Raw genomic sequence first — 22,256 nt, forward strand, 5'->3', positions numbered from 1 at the left:
AATTCAGTTTGACAAATCAGAAAATCAGATATTTTATCGGTTTATCTGTCTGAATATCACTTGATTTGAAAAAACAAATAACGGATTGATATATTCAATTTAAAGGAAAAACAATTTTACATTTATTCCAATTTTGGTCTGTGGAGATGGGCGGCCATACTTAAGAAAAATGTAATTATTTTTAATAAAAGATTGTATGACATTATTTTATAAACGATTTTCGATCAGTCTTTAATTATCACACTGAACCACACCAATAGATCACGTCGGTAAAGTCTCAAAAGGCCAACTGTGCAAAAGGACGACAGTTGTGGTTATAATAATCCCAATACATATCGCTCTATCTTCGTTCGTATTATCAGTAACGCGTAAAGAGTATATATTTGAGTTGTATTTGTTGAAAATCTTTTAAACTATGACAATTTTGGTGTCAAGTTCACTACTGCTAAATGGATGGATTCCTCTTTCGTTAAACTAGATTAAATAAGAACTAACACAGGTTTAAGCACATTTTAGAAAACGTTTGAGTTCTATTGAACTTTTAACAAATAATAGCAAATCCAAAAATACCATGTGCCCGCGGGAGAATATCATTTTATATGCAGAACTATGATTAGAAATTTTATAATACACGTACATTGGAAGGCCTTGGATATTCGTGTATTGTTGGTAGAGCTCCTAAACTGCAGTACATAGATTGTTTACTTCGTTATACTACTTCGTTTTAACGTAACTAGCGCCAATAAAACTTAGGTAGTGCTAAACTAGTGGCAGAAATTTTAAATTCGTTGGCCCGCCATAACATTAGGGCTTCATATTACCTTTAACTGTAAAGCCAAGAAATCCCACTAGTGTGGAATCACTCCGAGAACAGATTAGTTTAAATGTTTCGTGTGGTCTTGCTAGCGACTATTCAATTGGACCACCCAGGCTAGATGGTAAGGTGTATCAGAGGCATTTTGCTAGGTAAATTGAAATTTTAGTTTTTCTAAAATTTTTAATTTAAGTGGTTTTTATTTTTTAACGGGGCTGCAGCCCACAAAGACCATGCCTAAATTCGCCCCTGAGCGAATGTGGTTTTTGCACGATGGTGCACCACCGCACTTTAGCCACCTAGTAAGAGAGGATACGTTTCCTTTGAGGTGGATTGGTGGAGGCGGAACAAGATCTCCCGATATAAAACCTCGCGATTTTTCGGGGCTATCTCAAGGGCTTTCATTGTTAGTTTACACCAGTTAAAGGTTGAAAAATTGCGAAGGATGTGACAGTGACACTATACAAATTACGCCAGTAGTTTCTGAACGTGTTCGCGAATCTTTCGTAAGACGTGCCCGTGCCTGTATTAGAGCCCAGGGTGGTCAATTTTGAACAATTGCTATGATAATTTATAGTGGTGTATACAGTACTGGATTTCCTTCTTAAAATAAATAGTTTTTATTTGTTTTTGTTTTTATTTTTAAGAGCGCCATTTTCATTAGTCCCTAGGGCGCCAAATTTATAAATCCGGGTGTATATTTTTCTCAGAAATGAATAAAATTAGAATATTTAACAAAATCATTTATTAGCTACAGATAAAAATTTGTGTGTCGTAAATCCTTAGCACTGGTTCTTGGCGTAGTGGTTCTTAAATTTCTGATGGGGCTCCAACCGCCGAATCAAAATATTTTGAATGGCATAGTTGTGTTTTACTATATTTAAAATTGGAGAAAAACTTGCTGTAAATTGGAGAATTGGTTAAATACATTACAGGATTAAATGCCTTTCTAGTGCACGTTGATGATCATAATTTTTAAAAAATCTCGGTTAAACTTGACTGACCGTTAAATGGTAAAATTTGGAGCCATGTAGTTTATGTTTGCGTCGTTATTTTCTGGCTAAAATCTTGGCAGCCCAGCATATCTCGAAAACCAAGTACATTTTTTCTAGTCATATCCCTTCTCATCATTGACAGTTTCTCGGATAGGCGAAAACCCTTTGTTTATTGTAAATGAACACCATCATTGTATGACCTCTTTAAAATGTTAATGTAATAAATTTGAATTTGAATTTGAAATTTTTCTGAGGAAAAGTTGATTAACAGAAATTTGTTGTGTTTTATTTAAATCGCAAAAAACAATCGAAAAATTAAAGGAAATAACGCAAATTTACCACTGAAACGATTTGAGTCAATTTAATAAAGTCATTTATTGAAATTGTCCATCTCGGTGAAAGTAGAAACTATTGATAGGAATAACAATTCGATACAAGTTTGGTAAAAAGCTAATCTTTGAAGTTTTTTTAGATAAACAGTAAATGTTTGTTAATTTTGAAATTTTAAAATAGTAATTAAAATCTCTCAAACACAGTGGTCAAGGGGAAGACGAAACGTATGGTTGTATGTACAATAGATGTTTCTGTCTCATCATTGACAGTTTCTCGGACAGGCGAAAACCCTTTGTTTATTGTAAATGAACAATGTTATGGAGGTCGTGCCAGTGATAATTTTATCACCAGAGATTCTGGAATTTTTAGTTTACTGCGTCCTGGTGATGAGGTAATTATAAACTTAAATCTATATAAATATCACATGTAACTAATATTCTAACTTAAAGTATGTAAAAATTAGCGACAAGCCACGTCTCAAAACGTCTACGTTTTTAAAAAAAAATGTATTACCTAATCACGGATATCTTCGCTAATTTTTGCATATTTTAAGTTATGACCGTAACACAGTAGCTTAATTATAATGGATTTATTTGAACTAATATCCTACTGATAAAATAGGTGATGGCTGACCGTGGTTTCACCATATCTGATTTTATAAACGTAAAGTTAAACATTCCAGCATTTACGCATAAAAAACAACATTTAGAAGAAGAGGTTACACCTACAAGGAGAATTGCAACAGTCAGAATTGAAGTTGAAAGAGTAATTGGTAAACTTAAGTGTTTCAGTATTTTAAAATCAGTTTTAACATTGCATTTCTACAAAAAAAGTAGATTAAATTGTTACAGTTTGCGCTGCCTTATGCAATTTACAGCCATCTATCAGCAAAAAAAAAATAAGCTTAGTATTTAAATTTGTACTTAAAAGGCCTAGGATTTCTTTTGTCTGTTTTTCTTTCCCGCTGCGCAAATATCCTAGTGATAGGCCAACCTGCTCTATATATTAACTATATACGGTAGCATATGGGTCGTGTAAACACTTCGCATTTTTAATTGTTCTAACATAAAGCCCTCGTTATAGTTGACAGCGACGGCGATCCCGTGGGGGCTCCGGGGCCAGGGCCCCCAGGGAGAAAAAAAGTAGGGGGCTGAGCCCCCACTGAAAAATATTGGTGCGGAAAGTCCCCAAGATAAATTTGAAATTAATGTTTTTAATATTTTAAAAGGTTTTATTTTATTTTTATTCTAAAGAAGGATACCGAAAATGAAATAAACTTAAAATCTAGTCCTATAGAATATTCCAGCTCAAATTTATCGGTCGCGTACACAGCTTTATCAAAATATTTAATTCCGGCTAACTAACGGTAGATTGTTTGCCAAAATAGTCGAATTAAACCAAACCGCTTTTGTCTAGTAGTGGAGAAGCGGGCTGGAGGACCTTTTCGGGACAAACGTTTCTATCCGCGTTTCTACCCCATCTGTCTGTCGGTTTTCTTGTAATGAGCGTTATTACTCTGTCCATGCATCGGCTGTTTAGTAGACAAATTAAATCTACTTTTGAATTCGGACCGCTGACGTGTGTGAATTGGTGTTGTACACTAAATATTTTCCATCTCCTTTTGCTTTCTTTCCCCTAAAGTCTAGCCTACCATTTAAATTTAAACGTATATTTTCGTTATTGCATTGTTCGCAATTCCCTCGTGCAATAAAATATGGATAAGTATTTGAAAATATGGAACGGAACTACTCAAACTAATACCGGTTGCTGTAGCAGCTTTAAGCGTAAAGCGACTGATAGCGATGAAGACTTGGACGCTGGCATTATTTTAAATGAGAATGACCCCTGTGAAGTTATTTCTAATTTTGAAGGCACCAATAATACCCCGGAGAACCTAGAAAAGAGAAAGTTAGATACTTTGAGTTATCAAAAACTACGCCAAGTTCAAGGTAGGCAGTATCAGTCGCATTGGAACAATTTATTTCCATGGCTCGATTATAGAGAAGACAAAGGCAAAGTATTTTGCGACCATTGTAAATCGGCAGTTCAGAGTAAGGCTATAGTTGGAAGTATTACTCCTGGCAATAAAGAAACGTTGAAAGCGTTCGTCGAAGAAGGATTTTCGAATTGGAAAAAAGCCATTTATAGATTTAAGGTTCATGAAAAAAGTGCCATTCATCGTGCCACAACGAATTTTTCTTTGGCAAAAAAGAAGTCGGTCAACGTTTCAACGCTAATTTCATCGGCGAAAGTAAGAAATGAAGGATTCTACTACAGTTCTTAAGGTAATTTTTTCGTCCATCTTATACTTGTCAAAGCAAGGGCTATCGTTACGAGGGAATATTACAGACGATACATCTAACTTGTATCAGTTGTTGAAATTACGCTCTGATGATGTTCCACAATTAAAAAACTGGCTTACACGTAAAACTAAGTGGCTTTCCCATGATGTCGTTAACGAAATACTATCGTTATTTTCAAGATCTATAACTATAAATATTCTCGGGAGAATTAAAACTGCTAAGTTCTTTAGTATTATTGTTGATGAAACCACTGATATTTCAGTGAAAGAGCAAGTTTCATTTTGTTTTCGTGTAGTTGACGAAAACTTTGAGATTCACGAATATTTTATGGGATTTTATAAAACTTCGTCAACTTGCTCGGCAACGTTATATTCCATACTACGTGATGTTTTGATTAGGCTGGAATTAAATATTTCTAATTGTCGCGGACAATGCTACGACGGGGCTAGTAATGTCAGTGGACACCTCACTGGCCTTCGATCGAGAGTATCAGAAGTGGAAAAACGAGCCTTGTACGTGCATTGCACTGCTCATAATCTAAATCTTGTGGTGCAAGATACACTTCAAAATATTAAGGAGGTCACAAATTTTTTGAACATCTCTAAAGAACTTATTACTTTTGTTAGAGCATCCGCGAAAAGAATTCACATTTTTCAACAACTTCAAGCAAATCACGACAGCCTTTTAACTGCAGATAAACAAAACAACTTGCGATGGTTTTGTCCTACAAGGTGGTGCGTTCGCGTTCTATCTCTGAAAACACTGTTAGAAAATTATTCTACTTTGCTCGAATTTCTCAGTGATACTTCAAAAAATGATCGCAGTGAAACTAGCGTCAAAGCGTCAGGTTTTTTAAAAGCAATACAAAATTTCAATTTCTTATTTTATTTAAAAACGATAATTACGGTTTTTGAAAGAGTGGAAATTTTAAATACCGAATTACAAAAAGTAAATTTGAACTACCGAGACGCTAGCTGTAAGGTAACCGACATTCAAAATATATTGAAACAGAAGAGACAAAGTGGATTTAATGATTTGTCGACCAGTATATGTGCTACAGCTGATACTCTCAATATCAAGTCAGTACTGTACATTTTTTTATCATTTTGCCCCTGATACAAGTAACTAAATTATTTCATTCTTCTATAAGAATTCCGGGAAATAAATCTCGAATTAGAAGAATACCAAAGCGCTATGATGGGGGTAGTGCACCAGCTACTTTTCATGGTAGATGGTTACAAAAAGGATTTTTTTGCAATAATGGACCGAGCCATTACCAGTTTGGAAACAAGGTTTGGATCTAAGGTGATGGAGCACCTTGAAAACTTGGAAAAATTTGTCACTGGGCATGAAGGTACATCAGTGGAAACTGTAACCGGTTTTTATGGGTCGGATTTTGACCAAAATCGGCTAATCCTACACAGAAATATGTTTCTTGATGCAGTAGCTTCAGCGAACGCTGTAGTATTATCGATCACAGATGCTATATATTTCTTGCAAGAACGACCTACCTTAAAAGATATGTTGCAGGAGTTTACAAAACTACTGCGAATACTTCTGACAATTCCGGTAACGTCTGCCACATCTGAAAGATCATTTAGTGCTCTAAAAAGACTGAAAACGTACCTTCGAAATGCATGCGGTCAAGAAAGGCTAAATGACCTAGCTTTAATTCATATACACAGAGAATTATCCGAAGACATCGACTTTGACTTACTTATAAATGAATTCATTGACGTTACAGATATAAGAAAGAACACTTTCTTAAAAATTACACATTAATGTTATTTTAATTTGATGTAAATAAATTTTATATAAAAAATTCACCCGAGCCCCCACAAGAATTTTTTTGCGATCACCGCCGCTGATAGTTGACTATCACTCTCACATTTCCAGTCATTGTGAAAACAAAAAAATGGCTTGCAGTTCTTTTCGTACAATAAAGTTGAATTTGGACTTGTAGGTAGTAACCATTTTTACCTGTGGGATGTAGAATATATTCTCCATTTGGATTCTTTCTGACATCATACTTGTTACTCTTAAGTAGTGTTTCTAAATCATTATTCAATGGGCATTTTATTTCAATTAGTTCATCAGAACCTATGTAACCATCGGGACTAACTGATAACCATGGATCATCCTTCGATATAACAGAACCGGCAAGAGCAATGTGAACCCCATACATATCTTCATAAAAGTTTCTAGCGATAGGTTCTAAAGCCGTACCATGCCTAGTCGCTTTGTTACCTTGAAATTTGGAAAAAACATGATTTTTCATAAAGGTTTCTGGTGAGGTGCTACTACTACGCTTGGGAATATTTTTAGCGGTCGATGCGGTAATATGCACAATTCGACAGTCTTTCCAAAGGAAATTATCACTTGTCCTTGAGACACTGTTTCCTTCTCCAAAATATTAATTTTTTTCTTTGTCCATTTCAACAAAGCATTTAAAGTAGTTCACATCTTATTGAGGTAGAATTTATGGGTCTATCACAGTCAGCGCTATGATTTCCATGAATAAGATCTTGACTCGCTACATTTCCAAAATTAAATTTTTCATTTAAAGCTGTCGTTACGGGGGGCGGGGCTGGTGGAGTTATTTTCACATTTAAGGTATCACTGATAATAGAGCCTGTAGTAAACACTAATGGCGCTAAAATTGAATTTTCAAATTTTGAGCGTAGTCTTTCATGGGTTTCATAATACGTTGGTATTTTTTATGGTGGAGTTATGTCTTTTATATAATTTTCGTCTTTGAAGAAAGGTATATCTGTAAAGTTATCTGGCTCAATCTTTCTTTTTGTTGTATTGTTCCATTTTTTCGCCAAACTAGTGCAAGCTTGACCTTTCTTTTCTTCGCTTTTCCAAAATTCAATTTTAAATAAAAGGGCCCCAACGTGGCTACAAACTTTGGATAATCCAGCTGTACAGGAACAATAACCATAAACCACCTCTCCTTCATTTGTACTAACAAATAGAGCTCTATGATCTACGTCTGAAAGTGTCTGGGAGCGAGCTACTTCTCCCCGGCAAGCCACCAAATCATTATCTAATTTTGCTATAAAAAGTGTTCCAACCCAACCGCTTTCAAAATAGTTCCCTGCTTCCATGCTTTTTCTTGCATTGGCTTCTTGTTGATCACAGGACATGGAGTTTATCAAATACGTCTTAATGTTTTGTTTAGTTATATTAGGCCACTTTAAAGGGTCAATTTCCCACTCGCCATCAGCTAGTGAAGTTGGATTTCGAAAAGTCCATTTACCCGGAAATAATTAATTCGAATTTAAAAAAGAATATTTCTCCTATGGGGCCTGTAGTTAAGGACCGAATTAAATATGATAAGCCTTGGCGAAGGATTACCAAAATTTTTAAATTATGTGATTTACAAAAAAAAATGAACTTACCATAAGTTATTATTTCGTTTTCCATTTACAAATCTAAAAGTTTACAACCCTATGTTCTATACTTTTAATAATAAAAATATTTTAATGTAATTTTTTTGCTGAAGTTCAAATCTCTACGGGCGAAAAGCGTTAAAAGTTCAAATTCGTCTGCTAATATAACGTTTTGCAATGGCTATCGGAAAAGTCGATGACGTCACCCAAAAAGTAGGCGGTGACTTCGTAAATACCGTATATCTTCTAAGAGACGTTTAACGACATCTACTACCGAGACCGATTCTGCCGAGCATAAACGTAATCGTCGTTCCGATGGCAGTTCCTCTACTGTTCAATGCGGGAATAAAATAGCCATCGACGAGGCAAAATTAAAATGTAGTAGCACTGATAACGCCTTAAAAAAGAAGAACCATTTAATAATAGATAACGTCGAATCACCTTTCATATGTGCGCAATTTAAATCGGTTTCCAGGTGAAAGGGTAATTTAGCCCAAGGTGTGGTGAATCCTTCACGCCCATCAATATCACCGTAAACAATTTCAAAACGTTCAATCACTTGATGACGGGGACTATCCGAGGTGAACTGCCTTTTGCCAATGGCTTGTGGATAGAGCTGATGTAGATCCCGAGTATCCGAAATTTGTCTTTTCAGCTGCAGAGCTGTACACCAAAACTTGGTCTCGGGCTCATTCCCACCAAAATTTTTGTTTGCCCTTAGCCTCGTCTCGGTCTCACAATAATTTCCCCAAAAACACTAGAGCTCGTCTCGGGCTCATAAGGTTTTTTTCCTAAATACGAGAGCTCGTCTCTGGCTCATCAATATTTTTTTCAAACACGAGAGCTCGTCTCGGGCTCATATTTTTTATCTCCTAAACACAAGAGCTCGTCTCAAACTCACAATTCCTCTCCCTAAACATTTGAGCTTGTCTCGGGCTCATACTTATTTCTGTTACTAACAAGGGCTCGGGTCAGTCTCAGAAGAATTTGCGTAACTCGCGGGGCATTTCAGTCTGTTAATATCTTTTTGAAGTTTTAATATTTTTTTTATATTGATATATAAATACTAAGTCAAACGAAACAGCCAGGCGACCAGGTCTGGTATTCTCTTCACTACAACAATCTTCGAAAATTCTAGAAGGTAGTTTACTTTGGACCAATCAGAAAACCATTGAGTGAAATAACGTTTCCGTATTAACCTATTAGGCCAGAGCTCTTTTCAAGGGCGACACGGCCAACGGTGAGCACGCGCTTTTCGCTCTTTTCCTACCACGCAAACAGCACGTAATCAAAGTTAGTCGTGTCAGTGAGAAAGAAAGTGTTACGGCTACGGCCTGTGTTTCTCTGCGCGGCAGCGCTCCCCAGTGACCAAGGGGAAAATGATCGTGCAAAAATGGACACATAACCGTCTCTTAAAAATTAAAAGTTCTCATATCGGGCTCGTTACAAAAAAAAATGGTCTCAGCTCGGACTCGTAGTAACACACTATATAATATTGGACGCAGCTCAGGCTCACAGCAATTTACTATATTTTAATAGTACCGATGCACAAATACGCTATATTAAAATGGTCTCATCTTGGGCTCAAATTAAATGACCACAGCATTTTGGTCTCTTCTCAGGCTCGTATCATTCTCATAATAAAGCCTGGGCTCAGTCTCAAATTGAGCTCGGGCTCTTAGTGTGAGACGAACCCGTTCAGCTATGATCAGCTGACGAGGCCAATTTATCCCGTGACGGAGTAATAAATCTGCATAACAGTCACCAGTGGAGTCAAATAAACCCTCACTCGACTACTGTTAGAACACGACAAAAGAAATTTAGCGTAAATGACTTGTGTATGGCATTGTGGGCGACCATTTAGTTTGACCTTAATTTCTTCCATCTCGGTTAAATGGTAATTTAATTACTTTTCATACTTGTACCTTGAATGTGAAAACTCGGAACAACTCCTTCTGCGTTGAGTTTGCAAGTTCTCTCCCCACTTGTTTAAGGGGTTTTACTCCAAGCTCTTCGGTTTCCCCTTCCATAAAAACTTGTAGAGGTTAACGGTAATAGTAATCAGCTAGGCTAATACCCAAGGCACCACCTTAGGCCTAAGTCATCAAGCGACTTTTGAAGCCTTTAATTCAGGTGGCCGGGCTACACTGCGTAGGAGGGTGGTGGCAAGCCCTGCATGCCACTCGATCGAGCCAACAGCTCCCTACACTAACTATTACCGTTAACCTCAACAAGTTAGTGTAGGGAGCTGTTGGCTATCGCGGCATGAAGGGTTTATGTCAAATTATTAAAAAGGTCCAATTTCAATGAACATCTTTATTTGTAACTGCGTAGACATTTTCAAAGACCTTAATCATTATTAAATTCACTAGTACACGTAGCCTACTTCTAATGAAATAATGCACTTTGATACTAATTTATCTAATCTCTTAAAAACAAATGGATAATAACTGAAAACAATTGGGATCAAGGCAGGGAATACAGTACTTCACGTTTAAGGTAGTTTTTGTGTTTTGACGGCCGATTTTCGAGTTCCCATATCGTTGAAACGAAAGGCTTTAGGACCCATGTTCATAAGACATTTTCAATTCCGTAGGACCCATGTTCATAAGACATTTTCAATTCCGTAGGACCCATGTTCATAAGACATTTTCAATTCCGTAGGACCCATGTTCATAAGACATTTTCAATTCCGTAGGACCCAAGAGAATACGTCCTGTAATTTATGGCATAACCTCCAGTAACACCCTGTGTAACTAAGAAGCGAAAACATATTTTATTTAAATTATCTGTTTATTTAAATATTGTTAAGGGTCCCGATACATTAGTATCTGTAAAATTAAATAATATTAATTTCCTCACCTTCATGATTTTTGGAATGTACGATTTTCTGTTCAGACTAAAGATTTTGGATAGGCACAAGAAATATTTTAGTGACACCTTATATAGTGTCTCACTGGTTTCACTACCTAATTTGACAATGGTAAATGACAGATTTTATAGATTTCAAACTTTTTATTTATAAATAGGGTTAATTAAAATATATTTGGGTAAATTCGAGGAAATTTCGATGTCACGCACTTTTGTCAACAGTACAATAGCTGCATATAGCCAGAGATGGGCAAAAAATCATTTGACGAATAACGAATAATTTTTTTTCGTGTCAGTTGTTATTTATAAATAAGGTTACAATTAATTTATTTAGAGAAAAATATTTTAAATAAATGTAGAAAAATATTTTTTAATAAAATAAGTTTATAAATAAAAAGGTCAAATATCTGTTTTATTAAATCATTTGAAATAAATGTATTTTGCAAATAAGAAGACTGAAATATTTTGTCATCAGATATTTCGGGTTGGCGTAGTTTACAAATAGATCGTCAAAAATAGCTTTCGTTTATTTTTTATATAGTAGATAACGAATTATTTGAGAGGGCTAGACTCAAGGAAAATAACTGAATACACGTCCAATTTGTAAGAAAATGCAATACAAATTCCAAAGACAAATTAATTCTGGTGTCAGAGACGAAATACAATTTTCGACACTATTTTTATTTTAACAAAGAGTATCAATATTACCCAGCAATGGTGGTCACTATTTAATGGCACAGCGAAGGCACAGCAGACCTGTCGGAGGGGAGGCAGCGACATGTGAGCGAGGCCCCTTCTCACAACACACATGTTTTGCGAAGGAATAAATGAGGGGCCCGAATAAGTGCCGCAAAGTACGGGAACCCCAAAAAGTGCCGGACCTCAATAAGTGCCGCTAAGTAAGGGGACCCCTAAAAGTGCCCTTAGGTGTGGGGACCACAAAACGTGTCGCTAAGTGCGAGGCCCTAGACGCTCGCCTGTTCTAGCACCGGCCCTATAGCTACACCACTGTAGCTATTAATTATTTAATTAATGCTACTAATTTTACTTGAAAGCATCATTTACCTTTACTATATACACAAACCTTACGAAGATACGTGAATTTGGTTAATAAAAACATTAATCTAATACTGCCGATCGCATAATTTACGTAGCATCGTCCAAACAGTGGCGTAACTAAGGACCTGCAGACCCCGAGAACGGGGGGGGGGGCTTTTCATTTTCACAAACTAGGGGGCCCTTTCGTTTTAAGTATTTTTACAAGAAAATCTTGTAAAAATGGAGAAAAATCGGTTACGGGACGAACAAAAGACAGGCTTTAAACAATACTAAAATTCAATCTCACTCAATATCCGACGGTAGAAATCGTAAAAAAATATCAAATTTTAATAAATGAAATTCGCGGTTTTTAATTTAAATAGACATATTATATATTGCATTTCATTTACTACGACACTACTATTACCTTATAACAAATACATTTTTTTATAAAGGGGCCTTTTGATATCCTGCGGGGGGCTCGAAATTTGTCATTACGCCACTGCGTCCAAAGCTTCTAACTGGAGGTGCTTTGTCGGTGGCATTAGCGTTAAATGTTGCCATTATCAAGAAGTCAAATATCCCGCAACAGTTTACTCCATATAGTGCGATAAGCATTTTATTATGAACCTTGCGTTTACTCGATTAACTAAAACAAAAAGAACAAAGGTCTCCTTAATCCTTATTCGTTATTTAAATTAAAGAAAATATTTCAATTTTTTTTATTCCGCGAAATAAATGACTGAAAATATTTTGTAAAAAAACAATTTACCAAATGAATGTTCATGAAATATTCGTAAAATATTATTTTCCAGATAATAGTCGAAAATATTATTTTTTAAATTATTTACCAAATAAGACCACGACCAAATATTTGTTTAATTGCCAAATAACTATACCTAAAATATTTAGCCCTTTCAATCGACGAATAAATATGATCAGATATTTTGTTATTTAGTAATTTATTCGTTATTCGCCAAATGATTTTTTGCCCATATCTGCATATAGCTAAGCAGAAACTGTGAAAAATGGCTATTTTAAAATCGTAATTTACGATTGTATCTTTCGTTAAGTAGACCTTCAATTTTGTTCATTTTAATTTTAAAATTAAGCGGTATTCACCGTCAAGGGATTAAAAGATAAGTGGTAGAAGCATCAAAATGAACTACAATTGTTTTAATAACCAAATAGTCTAAACCTTTGAAACGAAATGACATTAGCATTTTCAACGAAGAAATATATTTTCCGGTTTCCTGTCCATTTCAGCTAAAGCTTAAGATGCACCGTACGCTATCCTCCTCCACGCATCGGTAAATGCACTTTTTTACAACATAGCAAATGACTTACATTATAGCATCATGAACGTCAAAGATAATAATAAGGTTTTTGTGGATTTGACAGAAATGAACTGTTAAAAGATGGTCATTATATGATCGCACCAATCATTCCTCACACTCGAATTCACTGGACTCTATTCGCGATACAGTGTCTTTTTTGCTTAATACTTTTTTTTCCCTTACGAAGTGTCTGTGTACGAGGAATTCCAGGATAATTGTCAAGATGGACAGTAGTATCCCATAGAACCATTGAAGGATAATGGGCGTTAAGTAGCGCATGCTTGTGGGTTTCAGCTGCGTGACAGTATCCGAGGGATCCACACCATCGTACAAATATTCGTTCCATATATAGTTAGGCCGTCCCTGTCTCGTCTCCACGAATCGGTCGACGCTGTGAAAGACATCATGTTATTTAGAGAATTGGGTAAAATCAGAAGCTTATTAATTAATCTCTTACGAGATAAATAACCATCTAGGCCTTTAACACGACCCACGAACCTTCGCGGGCTCGAGGCAGATTCCATTGGGCATTAATTTCTCGCCAAATCGCGGATGTTTAACCTGTACACCGCGTCGCAGCTCAAACTTTACCGAGTCTGTTACTTCGCTTTAAGATGTAAAATGTAAAAATGACACTGCGTGGGGATATATATCTCTTGATAAATCGTATATCCCGGATGAAATAATAATATAAAATCAAAGTATGACGGTTTTCACTATTTGTTCTTCCCAAACATTTTCTAGAACAATCGACGGTAGCCTGCGTATTGTTTCGAGCAAGATAGGTAGATGCATACTTATCTGGTAAGATATATATTATATTCTTCTGGTAATATAATTCGTGGCCATTTCTACGACCCCGCTAGATTTGTTAAGTGCAAGTAAAATTATTTTAGTCATAATTATTTGATGTTTTTCTCACAGGTAATGTATTCGATCCCTGATTAATAAAGGCAGTTGGCGAGCGACCATCAAGTGATATGTTTTGGTGGCATATTCCTTCTGGCCCTGATACACGTTCTTGCACGATTTCCACTCCCGGCGAAACTCAGCGAACGAGTACTCCTTGTCGAATAAAACATCTTCTCTAGTCAACAAAGTCATACTGTCTAAAAGTTCTGCTTTTTCATCAATCCTTTCGAACGCCGGATATCTTCTATTCTGTTGAAATGTTGTAATTTTAAGCTTAAAAAGGAGTTCTTCACTTGAGAAGAGTTCTTCGGGATAATTTTTATCTTCTCTAAAATAACATTGCAATATAACAATGTGCGGTGGAAAAGGAGGGTTACGGGGTACATTGTACCTCCTAATTTCCGTTCGGGGTACAATATATGTGTTTGCACTCCCTAAATGTTTTATAAATAAGATTGCGATCTGTAATTTTCCAAATACATTTCAAAATGTTTAAACATTCTGGGGTAGAGTAGGTAACATGAAAACCACGATAAAGATTAAATGTTAAAATAAAACAATTTATTTAATATTAGCAAAGCACGACAGTCAGAGTAGCTGTTTGGACCATAATAACAAATTATTTTTTTCTTCTGACTTTGTAAACGCGTGACTTAGACATGGGGTGGCGGAGTTGTGAGCACTATCGCCTCGCAGCACGAGGATCCGGGTTCTATCTCAGCTTGTGTCCCTGGGTGGATAACAGTCGTGGAAACTCGGAGCTACTCTTACTGCATAGAGTTTTCAAGTCCCCTTCATCAACTGGTTTAAGGAGCTCCCCCAAGTCCTTCAGTTTCCAATTTCCATAACAGTAATAGTTAGTGTAGATAGCTATACACTCTTTTTCGCGTCTTTTCCCCCCTCTCTTGCGTTTGCCATTACCACCACCATGGACGAATTCATCCATGCCTCCACCCTCGGCGGGAAGTCGAGGCTTAGGTCTTTGGGCAGAGAGTATGGAGAATGAGGGTTAAAGGGGGAACCTAAAGATGGATGCGCCCAGCGAAATTGCGTTAAAAAGAGTGTATTGGCTCGCTTGGCATGAAGGGCTTGCCACCACCCTCCTACGCATTGACTTTTAACGGAGCTGCAACTAAAGTTAGGGAAAGTCATAGACGGTTTTGTTATGAGTTGCTGAAACTGTCTAGTAATAATTATTAAAATTTGCATTGGCACCCTTAGAATAATAAATAGCCCAAGGGTATTTGGACCACATAGCAAACTCAACGCAGGAGGAGTTGTTCCGTGTTTTCACACAGTTCCACAAGCTGGGATCGAACCCGACTCCTCTTGCTGCGAGGCGAAAGTGCTAACCACTCCGCCACCCCATTTGCTCCAACCTGTGGTTTTAGAATGAAGAATTGCTTTATGATGGCATATTAATTTCAGTAAACTAACAGGTGGCTTTGAGGGGTCAGTGTTCCATACTAACTTAGCATTTGATGAACTAACTCTACCCGCTTTTACCGAATACCAAAAATTACTCGCAGCCTGTTCTCTAGTTACAAATTCAATCTTATCAGACTGATTTTGTCTCGCAATTCATTGCAAAGCTCCAAAATTTTAGGCAGAGGCAAATCAGTAGCTTCACTTTGATATAAGTTCGTTAATGCTGGAGGGACATCCACTGACTTCGGAATATACGTTTTTTTGGAGGGACTTATGAGTAATAAAATCACTGGTTTTGAATTTGAATGTGCTAAGCAATTTAAATAATTTTTGAATCCATCATCACTAACTTCTTTAATCACGTTTTTCTTATTTTCTTGTTAAGTTGTTGGATTTGTATCGGCAGACTCAATCACTAATGGTTCTGAATTCTTTTTTCGTTGCTTCGCAGATGAAAAGTTAATTTCACAAGCACGATTTAAAGCGACTTTTAAAGCCATTAATTCAGGTGACCGGGTTACAATGCGTAGGAGGGTGGTGGCAAGCCCTTCACGCCACGCGAGCCAACAGCTTCCAACTATTGCCGTTAACCTCAACAAGTTTTTATGGAAGGGGAAAACCCCTTAAAACAGTGTGGAGAGAACATGTTAACTCAACGCAGAAGGAGTTGTTCCGAGTTTTCACCCAGTGTCTCAAGCTGGGATCGAACCCGGCTTCTCTTTCTGCGAGGCGAAAGTGCTGCCCACTCTGTTGTATAAGTGTAAACATAGTTTATAAATTTAGATATGTTTTAATCAATAGATCTGACCTTTAATCATTCAAGTGATCAATGTATAGTTTTTTATGCGGGTACAAATACCTGTACGCATGATTGTAAGGTGGCAGTAATTAGTTTTATTACGACTCATTAAATGTTATCTTTGACTCAAGACGTGTCTGTTTTTTGAGTCTCAATCATATACCACAACACACTCCGCCACCCCACTTGGGTGTATTCGCCACTGAGTGGTCCTAAGGACCACTTAAAAAAACATATTTCCTAGCCTGAACAGAGATGAATTCGAGAAATTTAAAAGTTTTCCAACATGCATAAATTATTGTTACAATGGATACTTTTTGCAGAAAATGTTGAAGGCCTGGTTGCGGACAAAGACTATAAATACGCTTCGCTAAATAGACTGGCATGTTCAATGGCTCAACTTGCATATGATAGCAGACGCTGGTCAAAATTTTCCCCGCGCTTCAGCAGTGCTACTAGTGGCTGGTCAAAGGCTTCTCCCGTGTTTCGAAAGTGTTAACAGGTTTTTTGAATGGAGACGCCTGTCTAGTAAGCCAAGCGTATATATAGTCTTTGGTTGCGGACGACGCCTAATGTGCTTTTTTAATTGGGATCTAAATTATTTCATATGGAGAATAGATGGGCTGTCTTTACTGTTTGCTCAATATTAGCTTAGTTTCTTTGGCGATAAAGCAGGGTACACGATGACGAACATCTACATAGAAAAAGCGTATAAATATTATTCGTTCGTTATTCTATTAATATCATTAGAAAGGCAAAATTGTAAGCCTGAATTCGAATTTTGTTTCTTTTTGTTGGGGTTTCGTTCAATCCCGGATTTCCTCGTCGTGTACTAAAAAAAAAATAGCTTGCAACGTAACGAATTTTTAAGTTAACCCCAAAAGGTGATCATTGATAAAAACATTTTTTGGCCCTGTTTGAGGAATTTTGGGTCCCAATCCGATTTCCTAGGTAAGCTATGGCTAATCTGGCCTACTCCCTATCGCCGCCACAGAATGTAAACAGGTACATAAGAGATACCCTAGTAGCTGAAGTATAGGCCAACACGTATTGGAAACTATTTCTTCATCCTAACGGAACAACTTAGTTGGTCCAAAATTTTGGCTCGTGTGAATAGTCCTTTACTATTAGATTATTCATGTCCATCCATGAATAGCCTTATAAAAGCGAAACGAGTTGGCTCTAGCTGTGTCCGGAGATCGCCAATGATTCCGAAGTGAGACCGATTCCTCATTGGCTATTCTCCGGCCAATTGGAGAGCGTCATAAAAATCGACAGTCACATCGTAGAAAGGCGATTTATATACGTTCTATATTCATGGGTGTATATGAATTCATTTTTTAAATATATACTATTGCAACAGAGATTTTTCAAAAATACTTGTATATGATTAAAGGGGCTCCAAAGTTCGGTGGCAAAAAAAAGAAAATTGAGCATGCTTTTCATTCCCCCCAACCCCTCACTCGGCCTTGGCAGAGACGGGCAGAGTCAACCGTAAACTTCGCACTTTACTGACTTTACACACATTTTGCCACCGAACTTTGGAGCCCCTTTAAATTCATACTTTTACTGATTTAAACATTTTACCAATTCAGATAATAATTCAAATTTTACGTTGAAGTTCCACAAGTAAATTTTTCCTTTACCAAGGGTTCTAGTGACGTCTTCATCCGTGTAAGGCATTCTGCGCGTCATGACTTCCCCCTTCATGTTACAGAGATAAAACTTGTGCAGCAAAGAACCAACCCCAAACAGCCACTCAGACAGAAGAAACCTCCAAGAAGGAAGTCGACTCCATTGCTTCGGACCTGTCGTGGAATTAAAGTGTTATAATTAAATACATTCTACAATTTATCAAGCAGTTATTATTATTTCATAAGTAAAGAGTGATTCTATTGACAATTTGAGTCAAGTGTTCTGTTGATCGGTTAATAGTCGAGCCTAGCGCCACCGATCCAACGCCGCCGATATTTTATCTGGTGCGGAACCGCCGCCGCCGAGTCATTAACTATTCGGCGAGCCACCGATAAATTTTGTTCCCGCCACCGATATTTTTTAGAGTTCTCCTACGTTACTTTTTTGGTTTTTTCAAAAACCTTTTGGATTTTTCAAATTTTCAAAAGGGGGGGAGACATTTTTTCCACCTTCTTGCAGCCGCCGCTTAAAAAATCAACGCCGCAGAGGATTTTTTTAAATATTTGTTTTATCAATTGTGTACCCCCCTCCTCCGAAACTAAATCGTAGCTACGCTACTGGTGTCAAACATTAGCTGGGTTGGACGGGCATATAAAAATTTAACCGATTTGAAGGACATTGCGAACGTAACTAAATTTACGGTGGAGCTGCGTCGAAACGGATCTCAAATTTTATGCTTCCATTTGGGTTCTGAGATATTCGTAGTCAAATTTTAAGGTATGCAAATCTGTGCCAGCTTAACACGTTCAGCACCCCGAACAGCACAAGTGGAATTTATATAAAAATTTTGCAAGTTTAATAATAATAATAATAATCAGCTAGGCTAAGATACCGCCTTAGGCCTAAGCCATCGAGCTACTTTAAAGTTATTAATTCAGCTAGCTTGGTTACAGTGCGTAGGAGGGTGGTGGCAAGTATTCATCTCCCTACACAACTGATGTTAATTGTTTGAAACATACCTTCACAGGCAGTGTTTCAAAAATATTTTTCGAATATTATGCAAATGGTAAATATTGATTAATATTGTATAATAATGTGTGAAATCAATAAAATAAATTTAAAAAAAAGAATATATCTACTTTAGAAGATCTGGAACTTTATTTTCATTACTCTACAAGTCTGCTCTAAATCATTAACGTTTTATATCCTTAAATGTAGGTTTAAGTTTTAAATACTGTAAATAATTCATGGAAATTATTATTTACCATTATCTATCACTTTTCCCATTTTATACCATATCGATCATATTTACCATTATTTACCAACTATTAAATAGTATACTGGAACCCTGTTCACAGGCTCTCACTAACTTTTCAAAATTATTTTTGAAAGGAAACGGAACAATCCATCATTTTATAGCGGGCTTCTAAAACTTTTACATCGGGAAATTGATTTATTAATGAGTACATATTCCTATGTAGTGCCATTTCAACATTTGACATGCTTAGGAAAAATAATACGTGCGGTAAACCTTGAGTCGTGATGCTAGATAATTCTGTCGTATGAGTTGTATTAAAAAACCGCTTAACAAAATTTGGTCTTTTAAATTGATAAGAGAATCGTACAGATTCAACCACTCGAGATGAAACTTGAACTTTACTTCCTAAAAGATGTCATTCCATTGTTTCAAGGTTTCTTGGAAGTTTTTCAATCAAAAACACCTCAAATACATATTCTCTACGAACGCTTACAAGAACTTATAACAGTTTTCATATTGCGGATATCTAAGAAATCGGTGTTTGACAAGGAACATCATGCAATTACAGAAATTCCTTTTCAGGATCCAGCCCATCAAATTGAATTAGAAAAAATTGACATTGGAACCAACCCTAGAAAATTCTTAACTGAATTTTTCCCCAAAGAAAAACATAAGATTCATCTTTTGAAAATGAACGAATTTTTTCTACATGTTATACAACATTTCATAAAAACATTGCCACTTTCGAACAAAATCCTAAGATGTACCGGGGTAATAAATCCATCAAATGATCCAGCAATGCAAGAGAACAATGTTCAAAAACTGATCATGATAATAGGTGAATCAAGACTCAAATTAGCAGACCTGATTAGAGACGAATGGAAATTGTACAGTTTGGATGACAAATTGAGACGAGAAATTTTTTCAGTGTCAAATAGGTCTGATCACTATTGGAAAATGGTTTTTGACCAAAAAAATTGTACAGGGAATAAAAAGTTCATGGCTTTAGAAGAGCTTGCCAAAGCAATCTTAGTCTTACCTCACGGAAATGCAGATGTCGAACGAGGGTTTTCAGAAAACTCTTACATTGTTACCGATCGGGTCCATAGACTTTAAAAACATTTTGGTGCATACATAACGACATTTATATCTTTAATGTATATATGTGGTGTGTGCCGCGGGGAGGCGACCGGGCTGCTTAACAGTTTCTGTTGTATTATTCTTTAACACGATATCGTCTCTAAAATACTTTGCGACGTTAATTGACGATTATTCTAGATACACTGAGGTGTATATATTGGCGAGGAAAAGCCAAGTCGAGGAGAATTTTGATGTATACCGAAGAAAAGTTGAAAACTATCAAGGCAAACGAATCGTGATGTTGAGGAGTGACAATGGCGGAGAATACACGAGTAATTCATTCAAAGAGCAATTGAAGAAACTCGGTAAAGACAGACAATTAACCATTCCAGGAACACCTCAACAAAACGGAGTCGCGGAACGCGCAAACCAAACATTATTGGACACCGCACGATGTATGCTCCTACAGTCTGGTTTACCTACATGCTTTTGGGCGGATGCTGTAGCAGTAGCAAGTTACCTCCGAAACAGAAGTCCGACTAAAGCGAACAATGGAAAAACACCTTTAGAACTGTGGAAGGGAAAAGAAATAGATATTAGTCATCTACGTGTGTTCGGCTGCAGACCATGGGCAGTTAATAAAAGAAGAGAGTCCAAACTGTCACCGAAAGGTATATCCTGTATTTTCATTGGATACGACCCACATGCAAAAGCATATAAACTGTGGAATTCAGAAAGTGACGAAATACTAATCAGTAGAGATGTTCACTTTGAAGAAACGGTATTTCCCATGAAAATCAAATGTGCGAAAGCGAAAGAACAAAATCTAGACAACACCATGTGGCGCGCACTTGAAGTTGAAGAACACCGAGAAAACGTAGAGCAACAACAAGACATAGTTGACGCACCTATTGAAGAGGAACCTAGAGTAAACAATAATGTCGACGAACCGCAAGAAGAACAAATAGAAAATCAAGACGTTCAACCAGAAGTAAGAACGCGATCTGGAAGAAGAGTGGTACCGCCTACTTGGACACGTGATTACGACATGAACAGGGATGGCGTTTGTAATCCAATCGTGTCTACTCAAGATAAGATCGATCCGAAAACAAGTTGGGAAGCATTATCATCTGCGAATAAGAATGAATGGAAGGACGCAATGCTAGAAGAAATGGCAAATTTAATCAAAAACGACACCTTCGAATTCGTACCACGACCAAAACATCGAAAAACAATCAAAGCGAAATGGATTTTCAAGACCAAATATAATGAAGAAGGAGTTTTATCACGGTATAAAGCAAGACTAGTAGCTCTTGGAAATACGCAGATGCCCGGATTAGACTATGATAAAACCTACGCACCTAAGCGAAAACTACACGCATATTATTTGGAGATTTTTGTGAGATTTTTGAAAAATAAAATTTTCTTTGTATTAGTATCTCTTTTAAACATTGTGCTCTGTTATCCTCCTATATTAGCTAATAATACATCTATTATACTTTTCTTTCCTATATTTTTATTATTGGTTTTTTCCTATATTTTCCTATATTTTAATTATTTGGTTTCCTATATTTTCCTATATTTCGCATCAAAATTTCCTATATTTCCTATAATTTTTTCAAGGGATTTCCCTGGTCACCCTGCTAGTGGGAGAGGTGGGGGTGGAAGTTTAGTCTGAAAAGTTTCAGCGGGTTCGTCTGCTTCGGTATCTGGACCTCGTTCGGGCCTCGGGCTAAAAATGGATCACGCTTATTGTCAACAGAAACAACCCAAATCTAAAAGGCCGAATGGTTAGTATTACAATTTTAATTATCATTGACGTAGTCATAAATTGTTTGTTTTAAATATAATTTCAGGGGTTAACTTTAAAAAACGCTTCAAAATTAATATCTTTGCCCAATGAAGAGATTGAATCTCCTGATTTACCTTTTGTAAAAATAAGTTTTAAATGCTTAATTTCCAATGTTTTTCTATATTTTTATTCTTTTTAAACAGCTTTGCTTAGAAAAAATTAAGGCTAGAGGTCGGCGGAATGAATAAATTAACCGGCAAAATTTC

General features: G+C 36.6%; 1 protein-coding gene across 1 annotated transcript; it reads left to right on the forward strand.

The window, feature by feature from the left end:
- Positions 1-3,856: 3,856 nt before the first annotated feature.
- On the forward strand, positions 3,857-6,227 carry LOC149933638 (zinc finger MYM-type protein 1-like). Its single transcript, XM_090157359.1, has 3 exons — positions 3,857-4,393; positions 4,461-5,292; positions 5,596-6,227. Exons 1-3 carry the CDS (start codon positions 3,857-3,859, stop codon positions 6,225-6,227), a joined length of 2,001 nt encoding a protein of 666 aa, XP_090013485.1.
- The last annotated feature ends 16,029 nt before the right edge of the window (positions 6,228-22,256 follow it).

Source organism: Leiobunum rupestre, chromosome 8 (genome assembly GCF_980474605.1).
Source record: "Leiobunum rupestre chromosome 8, qqLeiRupe1.1.hap1, whole genome shotgun sequence".
Lineage (NCBI taxonomy): Eukaryota > Metazoa > Arthropoda > Arachnida > Opiliones > Sclerosomatidae > Leiobunum > Leiobunum rupestre.